At 40.1% G+C, this 20055-nt stretch overlaps 1 protein-coding gene across 1 annotated transcript in view; it reads left to right on the forward strand.

Moving 5' to 3' along the window:
- rxfp2a (relaxin family peptide receptor 2a) overlaps positions 1 to 20055 on the forward strand; it is a 50990-nt gene that overhangs the window by 15708 nt on the left and 15227 nt on the right. The window contains exons 5-10 of the mRNA XM_047606140.1: positions 5022 to 5093; positions 7697 to 7768; positions 8220 to 8291; positions 10924 to 10995; positions 13820 to 13894; positions 14446 to 14517. Of these exons, the coding sequence (XP_047462096.1) occupies positions 5022 to 5093; positions 7697 to 7768; positions 8220 to 8291; positions 10924 to 10995; positions 13820 to 13894; positions 14446 to 14517 (435 nt within the window). The remainder of the gene's footprint in view (positions 1 to 5021; positions 5094 to 7696; positions 7769 to 8219; positions 8292 to 10923; positions 10996 to 13819; positions 13895 to 14445; positions 14518 to 20055) is intronic.

A 20055-nucleotide genomic window follows, 5' to 3' on the forward strand; every position in this document is an offset into this window, starting at 1 on the left:
TCCCTGTCTTGTGTGCACTGTCCTCAATACTTTGTGTTGCTGCAACACTACAAATGTCTCCACTGTGGGATAAATTAAGGAATTATCTGATCTTATCGTAACTTGTTTGTTTTGAGCTATAGTTAATCTGTTTTCCAGCTGTTCCCTGGCAACTCATCAGAAATGGAAACTCTTTCCACCGCAGACATTTTGATTTGTCGCAGTAGGGAAAGCTCAGACGTACTTTTTAACAGTTCAGTTCCATTTAGGCTCGGACATCGAGGCCACTATGTGGAATGCTGTTGGGTCTTGTTGCGTCACAGGAGCTGATTAATTTTTGAGCTATTCCCCCGCTTCTACTCATCACGCTATGCACTTTAAAGACATTTAAACGGTTAATTTCATTTTTTAAAATAATTTAATTGATGGTACATTTATATCAATTTGAATAGCTGCATTGTATAATCAGAGAATCAGAATCAGAGAACCTTTATTTATCCCACAATTTTTATTTGTAAGATATAATTAAAATGTTTATATGAGACTACTCATTTCCCTCAGACTAATTAACGTAAATAATGAATGTAATTTCCCCTTAAAATCCCAATTAGGTATAAAACACAATGTCCTCTCTGCACATAATAGTTACAATGTGTTTCCCCAGTTGCCCAGTTTGATTTTCTGGTTGGTCTGACATAATTCTGCCACATTAATCAATTTAAATTTACCAAAAAGATATTGGTCTGAATTTTTAGGTTTTTATTTTATCTCCGCGCTGAACTCATCTCTGTTACCTCCACATTTAACGCACAGATATAATTCAGCATGACAATCAGTGAAAGAACTGTCTTTAAACCATAGCCTGTATAAATATGGACATATCTCCACTTCCTTGCTTTGACTAAATTGACGCTATTTTTCCGGAGAGATGTGGGCAGCGCCATCTTGTTGCTTTGGCGAGCCACGCGGAGTCATGATATCGATGACTCGATCACACTCCTGTGATTTTTTAAATTCACTTATTTTTAAAAATTGTTAATTACAACTCCATGCATGAACATTATATATATATATATATACAACTACCTAAAGAAACCATCCTCGAAAAAAGTCTGACCATTTATCTTAGTCTCAGCCTCTCTATATCTGAACTCCCTTTTGGTTGTTTAGCTGAATCATCGATTTCTTTTTGAACTGGTCCCTCGGTGAAAACAAAGCCACTCACACTATTTACTGCTTCATTGCAGTAATGACAGTAAATGGCCCTCTAAATGTTAGGTCCTAAAAATGTCTTGTTTGGTTTGGTTTTATGTTCATTCATTCGTTTTTTGCAGACTCGTTGAAAATTAAACATACATGGATTATTATTCCCTATTGAATGATTGTTTTATATCCCACATACTTTACTTTTGGCCCTTTTACTTGAGTCGACCACAACCACACAGCTGACTTTAAATCTTGATCGATCACTAGGATCTTCGTAGAATTTCCCTTTTTTTTTTTTGAGATCATTCTTTACCAGTAGCTATCAAGGCTCATAAATCAAAGAGTTTTATTTTTGGCTGGGAACCAGATCACTGTACACGTGTTTTTCTTGGCTTTTATTCGGGCTGTCCCCACCAGTTTGTGTTTAGTTGTACTCCTTCAGTGACATGTTGTCATTTTTTTATCCTCTCATCACAAATGTATGCAACTTTCTCTGTTCTTTTATCAGCCCAAACGTGTTCAACTTCCAGAAAAGACATCACTGGATGTGGCAGATAGAATCTCCTGTCTCCTGTTTAATATTCTTTCCAGTGTGTGTTATTCAGCCCAGAGAGTACAGTACATTTCACTGTTGGACAGATGCCTTTTAAGATACTGTCTGGACCAGCTTTAATTGTACACTGAAAAATCGAAACACGTTTTGAGGTCCTACAAGAACCCGTTGCATATTATGTAACTGGAGTTTTAATCTGATTGACGATTACATCTTTCTCTTGAATTCAGTGTCACCCGTATGTGCTTAACTTTGTTTCTCTTCTGCTTCTTGTTAGTTCCTGAGTGATAAATTTATCTGAACAGTCTTTGTTCTTGCGACTGCAGCTTCCCTTTCAAAACAATAACAACAATAGGTGTGATTGATTTGCTTGGGGACCTGACATTGAGAGATGTCGTAAATCTCTATTCATCAATGTGGACAGCAGTGAAGGAGCCTATTGTGAGTTAAATGACTTCTACTATCCCACCTGTGGAAGTTGTTTTAAGAATCTGCAAGCATTCAACAAAGTGAACGTCACAACGTCGCGATGTTGAGCCTATACTGGAGAAAGCTAATCTGAGGCTTGGGAGTTGGTCCCAGTGTTTTGGAGAGAGAGCGTGCGTTGGTCCGACAGATGAAGTGAAATTTGTTGTAAAACGCTGCTGCGTACAGAGAAGCTTCTCATGGATAAGGGATAATTTGTGCTAAAATTCACCCAGTAAAATGTCCAAGTAGCTGTAAAATACACACCGAGGACATTGTTAATTTTATATGCGTGTGTTTTGACTTGTTATGGCTGTTGCTAAGGCGAGAGAACCACGACTTGCTGTACACTCACCTTCCTAATGTTGTGTATAGGTCTCCCTTGTGTCTCCAGAACAGTTGTGACTCATCACAAAATGAACATGGGCCTTCTGAGGGTGTCTGTCATTATTGGGGGGGCCCTATGGGTTGAGAGAAGGGTGTTATCATGATTGTGTAGTTGTTCCTGAACTGTTTTGTGTGTGTGCCTGTGTCAGGCTGCATCCAGCTGGGGATGGCTGCTGCCTTCAATGAGTAGGTGGTACATATACACATGTGCATGTATGTAACGATAGAGGTAATTATCGTCAGTGGCTGCACTTTTCTTTTTCCTCTTTTCAGTCGCAGAAAGGCTGGAAGGCTAATACACTCCCACAAAAAGACACATTCTCTCACACATGTGCAGGTTCACACCTTTTTTTTTTTTTCTTTTACGATGGGACGTTTCAGGTTTAACGCATCAGAAAAAGCTTAGCTATGGGACTCTACGGAGGCTTTGTGAAGTCAGACAGACGCTGAGATGCCATCAGGGTTACCTCAGCTTGGTCTTTGAGAGGACCAGTTTTAAAATAAAAGGCCTGAGAAAATGCGAATTCTCCACTTTTTGAGGAAGGACACCTCGGTCTTAAACAACCAACTCAGTCTTGTCTTGTGCCTGCTAACACACAGCTCCTCTTTGTTTTTATAGTTTAAAATCCTTTTATGGCATTATATGATGTACAAACACGCCACTAATCCAATTCCAGGGTGGGCTAACTATAATAGGTATAATTTGGGAATATTTTATGACATTATGATAAAGGCATGAAGAGATTGTAAATCATTTGAACTAAATCTCTTGTCAAGATTCAAGATCACTTTATTGAGATAAGAAAGAGCATATATGAACCAGACATAGACATAAGAAAAGGATTAAAAATAAGAAAACAAAAAAGAACAAGAAAAATGTGCAGTCCAATTTACATGAGATATACAAACATTTATATAGAGACAGGAGACATACAGACAGAATGCTGTTTCTTTCCCTTTCAAAATATTTCCTCATTTCTAGCTGAGATTACACCAATACAGATTTTCACTGTAAATTTACAGTAATTTACCGGCTAATAATTGCTAATTGCTTTCATGGGAATTTACTGTAAATATATCACAGTAAATTCACTGAAATTCACTTAAATAATTCACTTAAAATAATTTTATTATTAGTAGTAGTATTTTGACGAATATTATTGTACATACCCGATTTGACATTTACCAGGACCATCTTCTAAGTAAAACATTACCACAGACCATATAACTTATAATGCAGTTTTACCTGCCAGTTTAATGAACAGCACTGTGTTTGTTAAGAGTCATGTATTGACTGGGTCAAATTTTGGGATTATTGATCGTACAGTTGTAAGTCTGGATACGCTGGGTTCAGGCATGAGTTTAATTTTACAGCAATGTGTTATCACAGTAGTTTACTGTGCAAAAATACAGCAAATTACTGTGAAATTTGGGGGAAAACTATTTTTACGGCAATTTACTCTGCCAACATCTACTAAAGTACAGTGTTGTGAATATTACAGTAAAATTCTTGTAATGTTTAATGTGGAAAATCACAGTGAACGTGGTGAAATCGTGGTAATTTATCACAGTGCAGAAAATGAGCACTGAGCATGCGGTCCAGGGTGATTCAGGCCCTCGGCTTACATTCTCATTAAGGAAGGAGCGTGTCTGACTATAAAAACATTTATTTGGTCTCCGTTGTAGCGCAGGGAACCATTTAATTAGAAGTGTCCTTGTGACCTTTGAGCCCTTTTTTCTTGAAATAAATCAATGCTGAGGTGGCGAATGTGCGACAACTAACCTTTATTCCACTAACTGTCAGAGGATAAAACCCCATTGTGTTATAGAAAATATACAACCGCTGTCTTCCATCTTTTTTGTTCCCCTCTTTATCTTTAATGTGCATAATGAGAGAAGTTTATTGCCACTGTGTTATACTGTTCATCAGATCCAGTGTGGTGTTTATGTGTGGGAGTGTTTATAATGGGCACATACTGTACATTAGGAATATCTCAGATGAATAAGTGCTTAACTGCTCTTTAGATTTATCGGAATTTTAATGTAATGTGTTTACTTCCTTTCCAGTCTAGCCGTCCATGAGTGTTTATGTGCATAAGGAGTATGCACACAAGTACAACATTATGTTCTTGTCCTTGCAGCAACCTTTTCAGACTCCAGAACAGCGGACTTGTTTTATGTCTCAAGTGCTTTACCCACTCTGACAGATGACTCTTCTCCTGCAGCGGGTGATTTGACGCTGACAATTTGCAAAAAAAACATTCCAGGAGAAAATAGTCGTGGCTGTTTTTGTTTGGTTGTTTATTGCACATAATGCTTCTGACCTCTCGTCCTTTCTTTCCGCCTCTCTGCATCCGCGCACCAGGTGCCTCTTTATGCAAACTGTGTGTTGTATTTATCTTACTGTGCCATTCCACGGGTTGTGTTACAGGTCGCTGAAGAGCAACGAGATCCGAGTGTTGTCTGATTTTGTTTTCTTCGAATACTCGGCCCTGGAGAGACTGTGAGTATTTTCCGGCCGATCCAGTCATTATTCATGTATTTCTGCACTCAGTGCGCATGTCTGTGGCTGTTTTTTTTTTTTGATATTTAATTTAGGGGAACTTGTAAAAAGAGCCACACTGCCATTAAAAAAAAAAAGATTTACTGATGGATCAAAACCAGAACTGTTTAGAAAAATAAAGGCAAGTACATGCAGGACAAGAATTCATTACTTAAAGTGGATCAAAGAAAACAACATGAGGTGCATGAACAAACCAAAGGGTTCCATATAAATTATGCTCACAGATTCCTGTAGCCCAAAGTTTGGCCCAATATTGATGGGGAAAGTAATTTTACAGATATTCTTAATGTTATTTTAGAGTTTGTCTTGGAAGAAAATGATAAAATAATATATACTGATGACTCATCCAATATAATGCTTTATCCAAGTTCCATGTCCCCTCCACGTGAAGGAAAAACCAAAGGGAGAACCCTTTGGTTTTTCCTTCACTGAAGGCTCTGTTTGAACCAAAACCATTTTTTGTACCAGGCTGTAAACATGATTAATATTGCTGTAAAGTTGGGCTTTTTAAAATGGGAGTCTATGGGTGTTTTGCTCCCTTTTGGAGTTTGTCTCAAGTGGCCGCTCAATGAACTGCAGTTTTTTGCACTTCTGCATGGACTTCATCGCTCAGACCTGAAAGTTGCCCCGCCTGGTTTGAACGTGTTGCCTGCTCAGATCACTGAACCAATCACTGCAGACTTCTTTAGCAGGGGCACGCCTCCCTGTCCCTGCGTTGTGAACCGGAAAATCCGGTAAAATACGGGACTGTGTGGACTTTGAATAATGTGTATTTGTCATGAATATGGACACCACTTTTGTTTTTCAGAGTGAAACATGAATCAGTCCTGTTCAGCAGAGGACACATCTAAATGCTCAGTCTTTTTAAATGATCTAATTTGTCATTTGGTCGTTTCAAAACATCAAAATCAATGGAATTATTGCCAAAGCGAGCTTAACAATTCTGTTAATCACGTTAAGGTAGCTTTATGGCTGTTGTTCGTGAAATATGATCGTATTAAATGTGTTCCCGTTTTTCTGTCTGACGGCTCACTGCTGACGCGGTAGCTGAACTGTCTAGTTGATGAAGTTAAAGCGTCATGGAAAGCATGACGCTTTCTTCCAGTTGGACATTTATCTTTTGTTCTTCTGCGTTACTTTTCAGACTGTCTAGACAGTCTGGTATTACTTAGAAGACTTTTGCTACAGATTGAATAAACGAGGGAGACTGTAGCCTAAACTGATTTAAAAGTCACAGCCATCAGGGTGAATAATGATGACGCAAACGGAGGGACAGTTTCTGATCTTTGCGGGGTCTTATCTAGTATATGCGCACAAGTGGACCCTCAATCATCACTGACAGAGACATTTATTATAAGGTTTGGTGAGCAAAACTACAAACTAAAATGTAGACGTGTTGTTTTAATGATGGACGTAAGGTGAGAGACGCTTTTGTGATGTGAAAAAAAAACATAAATCTGGCGTAAAAAAAGTTTAACTAAGCAAAAAGGTGCAATCCTCCTACTGGATAATTAATGCATGGGTGATTATCTTTCATGTAAAGTAACAGACCGGTCAAACTCCGCTTCCCAAAAGTTATATGCTGCCTCTGCAACTCAATCATGGTCAAAAAAAAATTGTATTCGACAAAACTAGTGATGCAGTCTTCCCTTACGGAGACACACAAATATTCATTGCGGCCACATGAGGATGTACGCAGCTTTTTGATACAATGTTTTTCTTGTTCTCGAACACAAATCATTTCAAAAGTATTTGTTGGGAGACCGGAGGTATGTCGTAATGTGGCGCTGCTGCGGAGTATGAAGGACGTTGTCAAAAATGAGCTCTGCAAATGGGCTGGGGCTTGCAGCAGGATGAGTCAGTGGCTGAGCATGCTGCTGAGAGGTAGTAGAGGATGAGAGGGGCCTGACTTTCATCTCTCATCAGCTGGACAATGGGGAGGCGGAGAAGAATACAAGGCGAGGTGTTCGTGACGGCTTTCAGCTTTCCTCTCATCCTCGTCCCTTGTCACTGCCTCCACACTGTCCACTTTCATCCCCATCCGCAGAGGTGTCCTGACGCCACCTCCCCCCGCACACAGCGGTGACGGGGAGATAAAACACCGGAGGCTGTTACGACGTCCACGCACATTTACAACATGACCTTCCTCTCATTATGTAAAAGTTATGAGAAAGATGAACATTAGCAACAACACTCAAAGTTGCTTCCAACAGTGCAAGTGTGACTCAACTAATAGCATCATTCACTCCGGTGAATCACTGCACATCATCAGGTTACAAAACCAAGAAATACTGTGCATTTTCTGTAATGTATTTTTTCGTTTGTTGTGAGGCTGAAATAGTGACATATTAGCCACTTAAATCTTAATTTGTAGTCATGCATCACTTGGCATAGCTGTATTTTCCAAGTCTAAAAAACAAAAAACAATGATCTTCCAGCAGAAGATAATGATCGCATTAGTGGTATTAATCTTTTTTTTCCCTTTTTTTTAACAGTGACTGCAATTTCAAATGAAAGAATATGATCTTTGTCTTTGTTCCCAGATTTTTGCAAAACAACAGCCTTCAGTTCATATCCAAACACGCCTTCAGCGGCCTGCACAGTTTAAAGAGGCTGTAAGTGTCCCATTCACTTCATTAATTACGTTAATCTCTTTTCCTTATTTTCCTTCATTTTTTTTTTTATAATTTTTTTTTATCTTGCTTCCTTCTTCCTTGAGGAAAACAAGTGTGGTCTAAATAAATCTGAGAGCGATTAAAAGATGTTTCTGGCGTGCCACTGGAGCCTGAGAGGAAGTCAGACATCGCGAGTAGAGTTCAGAGAGAGCTGAAATCAACTCATTCTATCTGCAGATGCCGAGCCAAAACCAGATAACTCCAGCACATTTATTAATGTCAGGAGGTTTCACCAGATCTTATTAAACTTTATAATTCATATTTTTTTCAAACCTTCAGATGTCTTGCTTTTTCTCCTCAATAAATCAGCTAATCCTTTTCCAGTTGCGTGTTACTTGAACACAAAGATCGCATGTATGTTTCTGATCTCGCTCTTTTTTTGTTTTTACAGGTTCCTCAGCGAGAACTTGATATCCTCCCTCAGTCCTGGTGTATTCAGGGATCTGAATCAGTTAGAGTGGCTGTGAGTAACACATACACACGGATGTGTGCACGTACGCTGTGTGCATGAGTCACTGTAGGGCACTGAACCACATGCTGGTGTTATTTTCAGTTATTTTGTGCGTCTATAAGGGACAGTCCTCGACTGTTTTTCCTGATTTTAATTTTGACGTTTGGGATAAAAGGTTTTACCCATACATGAGTATCTTTCAGGCTATCGGGAATTTCCATGTGGTTTGAGGTCCCCCAAGAAAACAAATTCCCCCCCCCCCCCCGATGAGCTTCAAATCATCTGGGTGGACAATGGAGGGAGAGAACTAAAAGAACTGAATTTTTTGGAACCACAACAAGTCCTAAATTATGTTCAGCTGTGTGGACGAACTTTATTAGTCGCGTGAAATCTCCTTATAGTTAAGTGCACCAAAAAACTAAAAGGAATTTGTATTCATGTAATGAGGTTAGGAGATAAGGATGGTCTGTAGGAGGCTGCAGGTCTTCTGCACTCAGCTTGAGCAGTTCATCCATCAGTCAGCAATGATACCAGCAATACCAGCCATACTGACTCCTCTAAATGTCAACCAACAGCAAAACAGTAAGAGTATTGTTACTGTAGCTATAAGTCAGATTTTGCATATCCTTGGGTTTTGGCTAGTAACATAATAACCAGAAGTCATTAAAAGATATTAATAGATACATCTATGTTCCCTGTTCCCTCAACATTATTCAACATCTTCGGTTACTGGTGTTAACCGCAAATACAGTTTAGTGCTATACCCACTGAATTCTGGAGGTACAGAGACAAAGTATTGTTGTTTTAGCAGAGAAGTCAGGCAATATTTGGCCTTTTTCCAGTATTCAGTGAGCAGCCCTGATCTGATTTTATGCTGCACTTGACGCAAGTCTGAGAACATCCTGCCCCCTGCAGCTCTTCATCTAACAGCTCACTGCTGCAGCCGATTCCATCGCTCCCCGAAAGATTCAAAATCACCCGCTGTGAAGCAAGTGCCCAACATGACAGTCACCGACTGGCACATCGCGTTTCCTGACACGACTTTGTGATATAATGGGAACTTGGTGTTTTTCTACTTAAATGTTTTCGACGTGAGGCTGCAACAGTAGGAAATGGGCATCAGCAGCATCTCAGAACTCATTGGTTATTGTCCGAGGATGATTGTAGCGTTCTGCATTCATTTCCAGGTATCTGTTTATGGAGATTATATTAAGTAATTTAAGCAAGAAAGCAAGTAATTTTTATTGGGAATGCTGCAACCTAGCTGGTAATAATTACGTCACACTCGCAAAGACGCAAAATGCATTTTGGGTCATTAGCAGCAACAGGGTGAAGTGCGGTTGTGTGAAAGGATGAAATAGTAATTCAAACTGTAAAAAAGTTGATCTTTGTGTTAGCCAGCTGCTAAAGATGTGGAGGAAACTAGAAAAATAGCTCACAAAGCAGTGCGCAGCTATAGTATAAAGCCTTAATGCCCAATTTGGGGCCTTGCCCACTGCCTTACTACAAGACATTTAGTGTATCACTTGTGTTATCTTATGATTGACCAATTAAGACACGCGGGGGAAAAAAAGCTTGCTGTATTTGAATCACTGCCAATGGACAAAATTCATCGTGTGAACACTGGATAGTTCCATTAAAAAAAAAACTAAAAAGCTGCCATCACGGTAATGTTGGCCAGTGCTGCCGGTAATCTGACCACTATTTCAGTAAGGAGTAATCGAACGCGTGATTATTTCCAAACCAGTGATCAGATTAAAATTACTTATCCAAGTTACTATTTTTCCTATTTTCATGAGTAAAAAGAGATATTTTTGCTTTCTTCTTCATATGCGCCAAGTCGCATTTTCACATGACAAGCCAACAGTCGAGATAAATCAACTGAAAGTAAGATTTAGAGAACAGCAAACTATGTTTGACAGTAATGCAAAGTGAAAATTATGCCATGATCATTACAGTCTCATTATATGATGATGCTCAGCATCAACTTTTCGTAGCCCTTGCTCTCTGGTTTATGACACAGACAAGACAGGCTTGTTTTCTTTTTCTTTTCCCTTCACTGTGCTGTGGTTTTGTGTTTTCACCTCCCGTCAAAATTACAACAGACCCTGCGCCCAGCCACTGGAGTGTCTATGAGCTTCAAGGGATTTATAATTTCTAAACTCCTTGGAAGTATAAGCACATACGCCGTAAACCAGATAGTTGGTGATGTCTCGGGAAGAAGTTGGAGACAGCAGTTCTGCGTCAGCTGTTTGCCCTGACGCCAAACGGATCGATATTATTTATAGTGACCGACTTTGCCAAATACCTGTCCCTGGCATCTTTGCTTGGCTGTTGTGATGCTGCAGGGTAACATTATTTACTAAGACTGCTCTTCAGATTGCACTTACATTCTCCCTATGAATATGAAGCTAGTGTTCGCAGCTGCTCAGATAAGCATTATCTTAAAACCCGTAAATGGTTAAATGGTTTACTTGACACAGTTGCTCTTAGAAATCGAATAAGGAAAGCGAGATGTTATGTGTGTACTTGTAAAATGTTGGGGTGCGCTTACTGGAGCTTCATATTAGATTGGTATTGATCCTCTTCTCTAACTCTTTGTAGTTAGCATAATTTAAGAGTTTTTTTTTTGTGTGTGTGCCAGGATGTTGGATCATAACCCACTGAGCATCTTGTCCCAGGACAGCTTCATCGGCCTCCAGTCTCTCATCTACCTGTGAGTATCCTCGTGTGCATCAGCATTTTACAATATTAATCTTTTTTTTTCTCCAAACTCTCAGAAGAAATAAAGAGTTTCCAGGCTTGTCAAATGCTTGCTTGCTTTTTATTTCTCACTCAGAGATAATCACACGTTGGGCAGGGGTTTACGACGGGGTTTTTGCAACGGATGTAAGAATATGAGTTTCTCCTGGAAGTTCACTTTGATTTCTTTATGAGCCATTAATTCAAGTCCAGAAAAAAAAATGCATATTAAAAACACCAAAATCCACCAGATAAATGTAAAATAAACATTATATAACTAAGACAACAACAGGCTCGAGGACTTGGAAGACTTTGCATTTGGCAGTGCTCTGTCCGTGTCTACTCATTATCCTCTCTTTATCCAATCATCATGACTTACTCCCTCTCCGTGCAGTCTCTGCTTCACTGACCTGGCTTGGACCAGCCCGGGCTATTGTTCTTTGTACAATAGCGAGATTATGATATTGTTTCCATAGCCTTTGTTTACAACCCATCCCTTGAAACTGTCATCTGCGTTCCACCTGGCTGTTCACACATTGTCCCCATTTAGCTCATTCTCTTTGTGTTTCCTTAACTCCGTTCACAACGGGAACCCCTTCCACTGAATCCCATAAATATGTTCTCACTCACTTATCTCTTCAAAGTGGGTTTGTACCTTGACAGTGGAGTGCACGCATGTCTTTCTTTTGGTTCGGCATTCATCTCTGTGAAATCAGTCCCTGGTCTCTGCTCAAACCGTCCTCCCAGCTGTATGAAGTGGCGCCAAGCACTGTTTTTAATCACGAAGCTGCCGGGGTGGAGATGCTCTGAATGCACCGGAACTTTCCGGCATCTAGGGACGTCTTCCCTGCACAGTTAAAAAGACCGTGTCGGAGGTGTTTCATGTTTGGCCCCATTAACTACAAATCCCACCGGCATAGCTTTATTACCAACCACTAAATTGCAGGCGAACAGTTCCACTTTACTGACTTCAAATGAGAAAATTATTTTTGCTCCATTACTCTTTGGTAATCCAGCATGTACATAATATACTTTAGAAACACTCACCTTGTGGTGATGTTTGCACAATGTACAATATAAAAAGCTTTTATAGTAAAAAATACAAAGCTTGAAATCGATAATGGTCCTTTTCTCGTTAAGCGCATTTTTTCTCCAAGCGCCAACTCTGCAATGCATCTGATGGACTTCAGCTAACGTCATTTTTGGGCTAGAAAATGAGCTTGTGATTCAATTCAGCTGGACGTTGTATCTGATCAGACTTATCACATACATCACAACAGCACTGTGGTGTTACTTACAAGTGAAAACATTTAAACTCAAGTTTATCACTTGTGTTATCTGTGTGATCATTAGGTAATGAAGAGCAGTGATGTCGATAATCTGACCACTTTTTCCAGTAAGGAGTAATCTAACATGTTACTATTTTCAGACTAGTAATCAGATTAAAGTTACTTATCCACGTGACTGCGTGTTATTATTTTTCCCATTTTTTACATATTTTTGCTTTTTTCCTGCGTGAGTGACGTCACGTTTTCAGCTTGAGGGCAACACACCTGTAATACCAAGCAGGGACGCCAATGTAAACAACGGAGGGAGGAGAGAGATGCGCATTTTCTAGCTGGAAATACTTCCACTATTTTGAGTTCGTGCGCCTAGTCATTAGTGGCGTGCCTCTGTTATCGATCGCATCATTTACGCATGAACAGACAGCTACTGAACAAAGAAAATGCCGAATCCAAATCATTTTCACTGCCTCTTTGGCGCCCCCTTTAGACCAAGGCAGTCAAACCCATTCAAGGGGCCAGACCAGTAACAGAACAGCATCCTCCTTCTGCCTCCTCCATCTTCTTCTCCTCCCCCTTCTTCTCTTCCTCCTTCTTCTTCTCCACTCCAGTGTTTTTGCTCGGTCATCGCTTGTCCATCCTTTCTACTGAAATTATACGGCGAAAGTAATATGATAGCTAGCCCTAGGTAATGTGAATGCTGCGTTACATTTTAAAGATAAGCATGTGCTTATGTGCAATGGAATAGTAAAGCAAAGTAATGACTACACCCTGAACCATGAAACATTAAATTCTAAGAGTTATTGTTATAGTTAGCTACCGAAGCTTATTTTAGCGAGTTGTTAATAAATGTCAAGGAATAAAAAAAACATTAAACCCACTTATGAACCATGATTGTGAATTGTATTGACTTTGAAACTATTTAAATGTAAGTAAAGCATTCAATTTAACTTACCAGAAAAATGTTGTGTGCGCACTGCTCTTCACTCTCCTGCTGTCCATTCATTCAGAGCCACAAAAAAAAAAATGGATTTCAACAATAAATGAGTGGGAAAATGAATAAACCAGGAGCTGGGTCAAATTAACCCAACTATAAATAAACTGTAAATGAACCCCTTTAAACCCAGAAATATGACCCAGCATCAACAACCCAGAACCGTGTTGACAGAAACAATCCGACACTTTTAAGAGCGTGAACATCCTCGAAAACGCTTTTCTTTCTCAAAACAAGCACGATTTAATTTAATAGTCTCCACATGGAGGACAGTTCATTAAAATAAAGCGCTTTGATAATATGCCATAAATTAAGAACATCCCTGTTTGGCTGAAGCACAGTAACGTGGGCGCTCACCCAGCATCTTTTCAAGCGCCCAGTTCCTCTAGTGTTATTCATTTGCGTTGAGATTGGCTTTAGTAAAACAAATATCAAAAGTCATAAAAGAAATAAACGGGACACGCAGTCACAATCAGTCACGGATCAGAGCTGAATCTGAATGTTTTTCCTTCTTCCCTCAGATCCATGGTGGACGCGTCGCTGCAGCAGCTGCCTCATCCAAGCTTCTGTCAACACATGCCTGGCTTGGACTGGCTGTGAGTCTGCTCTGACAGTGTACTTGTGTGTATGCAGGTGTGTAGTGCATGTGTGTGAGGTTCAGTCAATGTGTTGTGTATTTTTTTTTTTTTGCTGTTGTTTGTTTTTAAGCAGATGTGTGTATGCGTGTCTGTGCTTGTGTGCCTGCGTAAAACCGAACACGACTGGTAGCTTAAGGTGACTGAGTTGCACAGCTGGCCTTATGAGGGTCAGATGAGTGGCAGCCCCCCTGTTTCAGACCTGTCGACCAACTTCTTTCGGTCCGTGCTGAGAGGCGAGCACCTGCCGGACGAGTCTGGCGCTGATAATGACCTCTTGCTACTTGTAGCTTTTGTTTCTGTGTGTCAGTGGGTTAGCACAGCGTCAGCTAATTTGAATAAAACAATGACATTGTCCTGCTTTCTCTGTCTGTTACACAAATCCAGACAAATATTATATTTCAGTCCTTCTTTTTTTTGATCGACTTTGAGTCATATATTTACTCGTCAACTCTTTTCTTATTTTTTTTGTGTTCTCTGTCCCATTTTTATTTTTTTTTGTCTGTGTGCAGGGATCTTGAAGGAAACCAGATCCAAACGCTGAACTACTCCATCTTAAAGACGTGCAGCAAGCTTGAAGTTCTGTGAGTATCCACTTTAAGATCTATTTAAAACCAAATGCATTAGTTTCTATTCAGTTTGGTGTAGTATTTTACTTCTCCGAGTATTTGTGATAGTATCACATTTTCTTTGCTGGTTTCCACCTTCATGTTTAATCTAGTAACTTGTGAGTAATTTGGAGGACTTGGGACTTAGGACTTGTTGTTTAGGACTTGCTGTAACAGAGCAGACTGCAATGCATCATCAATACTAAAGCAAATTCATTTTAATAAACAAACGGCAGGAGACTCAGTATTGCATAAAAAGCCCAATCTGGTTTTGATGTTCCTGTTCTGTCTCAATACAAAAAATAAGAAATGATGGAGCTTTGGCTTCAGACTTCTCAGCAGCTCTATCTGGAGTCTGCTCTATATACCTCACGTTACTATCACTTAATCGAGACAAACCAATAAAAAAAAAACAGATTTTATTTGAAAGCTTAAAAATCCTCTCACCTCTGTTTCAAATTCAGTTTCCCCCTCTTTCTCTCTCTCCTTTTGTGTGCACACACTTGTCAACTATTATTCGTTTAATTAATGAACATGAACAAGAACAAATGCTCGTCAGCATGGTCCTGCTCCGTCACATTAGCAAGAAGTGGGTCACGCAGGGATGCAAATAGCTGCAGCTCCCCTGAATGGTTGGCCATCCAATTATTGTAGATTCAGAAGAGGCTCGCGAACCTTCACGAATAAACCAGTGATCGGTGCAGTGATATTTTTTCATGTTGCAGAAGAAGTGTCTGAGTCGTGAGTGTTCTGTAATTAAAAACCCTGAAGTACGGCACGCAGTATCCTCCCTGGAAATAATCTAATAACATAAAGCACAAACACAAAAGATTGGCAATTTGTGGTCCTTTCACAAAGATTCTAATAAGTTTAATTAAAAACTGGAAGGATAGTGGGGAACTATTGTTCTTCGTCTTCGAGGAATGTGACCATAAAACAATCCTGATCCGTGATCACTTTTGCTGAAATCAAATCAAAGAAAAATAACAGTAGAACTCAGGGCTGTTTAATAGTGAAAGTACACTATATTAGCAAAAGTACTTGCTCACCTGCTTTTACAGGCATATGAACTTAAGTGTTAAATCCATAAGGTTTAATATGACATCTGGCCATCCTTTGCAGCTATAACAGCTTTGCCTCTTCTGGGAAGAATTTCCTTAGGTTTAGGAGTGTGTTTATGGGAATTTTTGTGAGGCTGGACACTGATGTTTGATGAGAAGGTTTGACTCACAGTCTAATCTCTAATTCATCCCAAAGGAGTCCTATCGGGTTGAGTGCAGTCCAGTCAAGTCCTTCCACACCAAACTGTCTCTTTCGTGTCTTTATGGACCTTTCTTTGTGCACTCATGGACAGCCATGTTGGTACATCCCCAAACTGTTCCCACAAAGTTGCATGGAATTATCCAAAATCTCTTGGCATGCTGAAGTATTCAGAGTTCCTTTCACTGGAACTAAGGGGACAAACTCAGCTCCTGAAAAACAACCCCACACCAAACTTCACACTTGGCCCAATGTAGTCAGACTAGTAACGTTGTCCTGGAAACCACCAAACCCAGATTGGTCCATCAGATTGCAACATGGAGAAGAGTGATTTGTCCCTCCAGAGAACATCTCCTCTACTCTAGAGTCCAGTGGTGGCCTGCTTTACACCACTGACACTTTGCATTGCACCTGGTGATGTTTAACTTGGATGCAGCTGCTTGGCCACAGAAACCTGTTCCATGAAGCTTTCCACACACTATTCTTGAACTAATCTGAAGACCACGTGAATTAGGAAGTCTGTAGTGATTGACTCTGCAGAAAGTTGGCCTCTGTGCACTATGAGCCTCAGCATCTGCTGACCCCGCTCTGTCATTTTACGTGGCCTGAGACTTCAATCGCTCCCACTTTATTATAATACCACTGACATTTGACTGTGGAATATTTAGTAGTGAGGAAATTTCACGACTGGACTTGCAGCACAGGCAGCACCACGCTGGAATTCACTGAGCTCCTGAGAGCGAACCATTCTTTAACAAATGTTTGTTGAAGCAATCTGCATGTCTAGGTGTTTTATTTAACACACCTGTGGCCGTGGAAGTGATTGGAACACCTGAATTCATCATTCATTCGCTCGCCCATTCATCTGGATGGGCGAGCGAATACTTTTGCCAATATAGTGTAAGCATTTCCACACGTACAAGGCAAAGGGAACTCAGGGGATTGGGAATGAACAGCTGTGAAGCCTTAAGAAACCCACTTATCAGTGAGGGTAACCTCACTGATTAGTGGCTCCAATTTGCTAGGGAGCATTAAGATTAGACTCTGGAGCAATAGAAGAAGGTCATGTGGTGTGATGAGTCCAGATTTATCCAGTTCCAGAGTGATGGGACATCAGGGTAAGAAAAGGGGCAGATGAAGTGATAGGCCTATCATGTCTAGTGCCTATTGTCAATGTGCAGTGCTATGATCTGGGGTTGCTGCGGTTGCTCATGTCTAGGTTCAGTAACATTATGCCCAAAGAATGAGGTCAGCTGACTACCTGAATATACTGAATCACCAGGTTATTACATCAATGGATTTTTTCTTCCCTGATGGCACGGACATATTCCAAGACGACAATGCCAGGATTCATTTGGATCATATTGTGAAAGAGTGGTTCAGTGAGCATGAGACATCATTTCCACACATGGATTGGCTGCCACAGAGTCCTGACCTTAACCCCATTGAGAATCTTTGGGCAGTGGTCAGACTTTCCCATCATTAAAAGCTTATCGAAACAATGCCGCAGCGAAATGCGTGGTGCAATCAAAGCTAAAGGCGGTCCAACAAAATAGTGTGTGACCTTTTTCCTTTGGTGGCGACTTTTGTTTGCCCATCTGTAGTATTAACAGAGGGAATTTCAAGAAGTTATTGGCCTCAGAAGACGTTAAACCCGAGTCCTACTGCCAGACTGGAATACAGTCATTTTTCGGGGGCAGACAGTCCAAGTGAGGGGAATTACTGTAATCAAAGTTTGTGTCAAATAAATTCCCGAGCAACATTCTCAGGTCCCTTAAAGAGAAAAAAGGAACATGATTCACCATGAGAGCTGCGCCTCAGCTTGTCAACTTACAACCTTGTCACAATGACGATCAAAGGAGAAATCCCAATCTGAAACTGCACTTAAATTATAACCAACAGGGCAGCGGAAAGGATATTCAAACTAGTGTTGTCAAGACTAAAAAGAAGGATTTGCGTGTTGCCATCAATCACTTTACTGAAGTGCATCGAGCTGTTAATGTTTGACAAACACAAGAAGATAGATGAGGCACTATCTGGCTCGCCATGCCTTAGTTGAGACTGATTTCCATGCAGCATTAATGATAGAGAAGCACTTTGTGTGAGGAGCGCTTTCACGGTGGAGAAATATGGTTTGAGTCTTGCAGAAGTGGGTTCAATCTGTTTGTAGTTTTCATGTCATCCAGATTTGTTTTGATGCCTGTGCGCTGCTGACAGCTGTGACCAAGGACATTATGGTTTCATTTCACGCTTGTTTATGTGATGTCTCAGGAAGCCCTTCTGAACAAATATATGATACAAATGTTTGCTTGGATGAACAGATTAGAATTTGGTAGTGAAAACGTTAAGGTCCAAAAACAGATTTTGGCCATAATTCAGGAATTGAGCCTTATGTGACCAGATCAGGATTACCTGGGGACTTCATGTGATATAGAAACTACCTCCCTACATCTGCGTTGATGTGAGGCTAATTTAAAAATAATGCTATTATCCCCAGATATTAGATTCTGCTACTTTGTTAATATTGTACCTTTTACATCACTCCTCCTTTTGACAGCTTTAGTTACTTTGGGATTTTTTTAATTTATTTTTAACATATTCAAAAAACACGATGAGACAAGACCGTTTTGATCCCACGGAAATTAATTCGCAAATCAGCTCCGCCAGCTCCATCCCACTGATGTGACATAATAATGCAGCGACATATAAAAACCCAGTCAGTCAAACTATGCTGCAGTGCATGTCATTTATCTCTTCGTCGTCTGAGAACTGGCTCCCCCAATGCTTGTGAGCGTGCTTTTGCTCTGAATGAATCTCCATGCTGCGCAAAGATATCCTCCTGAAGGTGCATACACCCTGCTGTTCAGACTGTCAGATCCTCTATATGCCTCAAGAAAGCAAGACTGAGGCAGAAGACTGTATTAGTATTATCGGGGCCTCTGTGTTTGCAGAAATATGTGCAAGAATTTTATCTAAGAAAACATGGGCATGGACTGGATCAAGATCAAATATTAAGATTGATGAAATTATTAGAAATTACCTGAGGTCCCCAGATAAAACTAGTCAAGTGTGAATAGGGCTAAAAGGAGTCCATTATAATCACTTGTGCTACCTGGGTGACAACCACAACTGGTAGTCCACTTATCCACTCAACTAACTCATTAGTTCTTAAGCTTTATTATTATATTATATAATATATTAAGCTCCATTTGAATGTCATTTCACAGTGGGACGAAGCTCTCCCTCACTCCTCTGTACTTTAAATCTAAATCTAGTCGGTCTTGTAAATTTATGAGCTTCCCTGCTCAAGTTAGTGCAGTCCCTGGGAGACGTGTGTGTGTGTCTCTTATAATTTATAGTTCCTTAAAAGAGTGTCCCTTCTTTCTTTTTTTGTCACATTCATAAAACAGCGAAAGGAGTTTTGAAACTAGCAGAGGTTACTCTGTTTAAGTCCACGTTCTGTCAGAGAAGAGGAGTCCTCCGTGCGCCTTGCTGGCTCGCTTTTAAATGTCTGTTTCTGATTTTCATGCAAACCAAACAAATGTGTCACTCACATTGATTTCATTTATTCATTGTGCTTTTGAGGGTGAATTAATTCAAAGAAGATGTAAAGAAAAAAATATATATACTGTATATATGTATATTTATACAAGTTTACAGAACGTGTAACTGAATGTAAGAAAACTTTCATATAGAGTGAAGAAACTGTTTTTTATCAGAGCTCTTGCCTCAGCACTCAGTGCGTTTACATGCACGTTAAAAAAACAAATTATTGTCTTAACTGGACAATAACAGGAGAATCAGGAGAAGTGCATGTAAACACGTTACTCCGATTAAAAGTTCTCATTATCTGATTGAGACACCCAGATAATGCGATTAGAATTCGGTTTTCTCCGGCATGTATACAGTGAATTGTATTTTTCCATCGGATAATGCATGTGTGCGCATGCTCCACAACCGCTGGCCTGTGACCCCAGAACAAAAACATCCAACAAAGCCGATCGCAGTAGAAGAAGAACCGTCAGAGGGATAACGCGTGTCTTACCTGCACCAGAATTAACCCAAACGTTACGTACGAGATTAAAAGATGTACTAATATCCGTTTGGTTGTTGTTTGAAATGCAGGTCTGCTGCATGAACGACTCTTCTTTATTATATCACATATTAGGTCAACTGCAAATCGGGCCGTATTAATGTAGTATTAACCCGCTGAAAAGACACACATCGCCACCTAGTGTGGAGGAGGAGAACAGT

The sequence above is a fragment of the Mugil cephalus genome, chromosome 15 (genome assembly GCF_022458985.1).
Source record: "Mugil cephalus isolate CIBA_MC_2020 chromosome 15, CIBA_Mcephalus_1.1, whole genome shotgun sequence".
NCBI classification, from domain to species: Eukaryota; Metazoa; Chordata; class Actinopteri; order Mugiliformes; family Mugilidae; genus Mugil; species Mugil cephalus.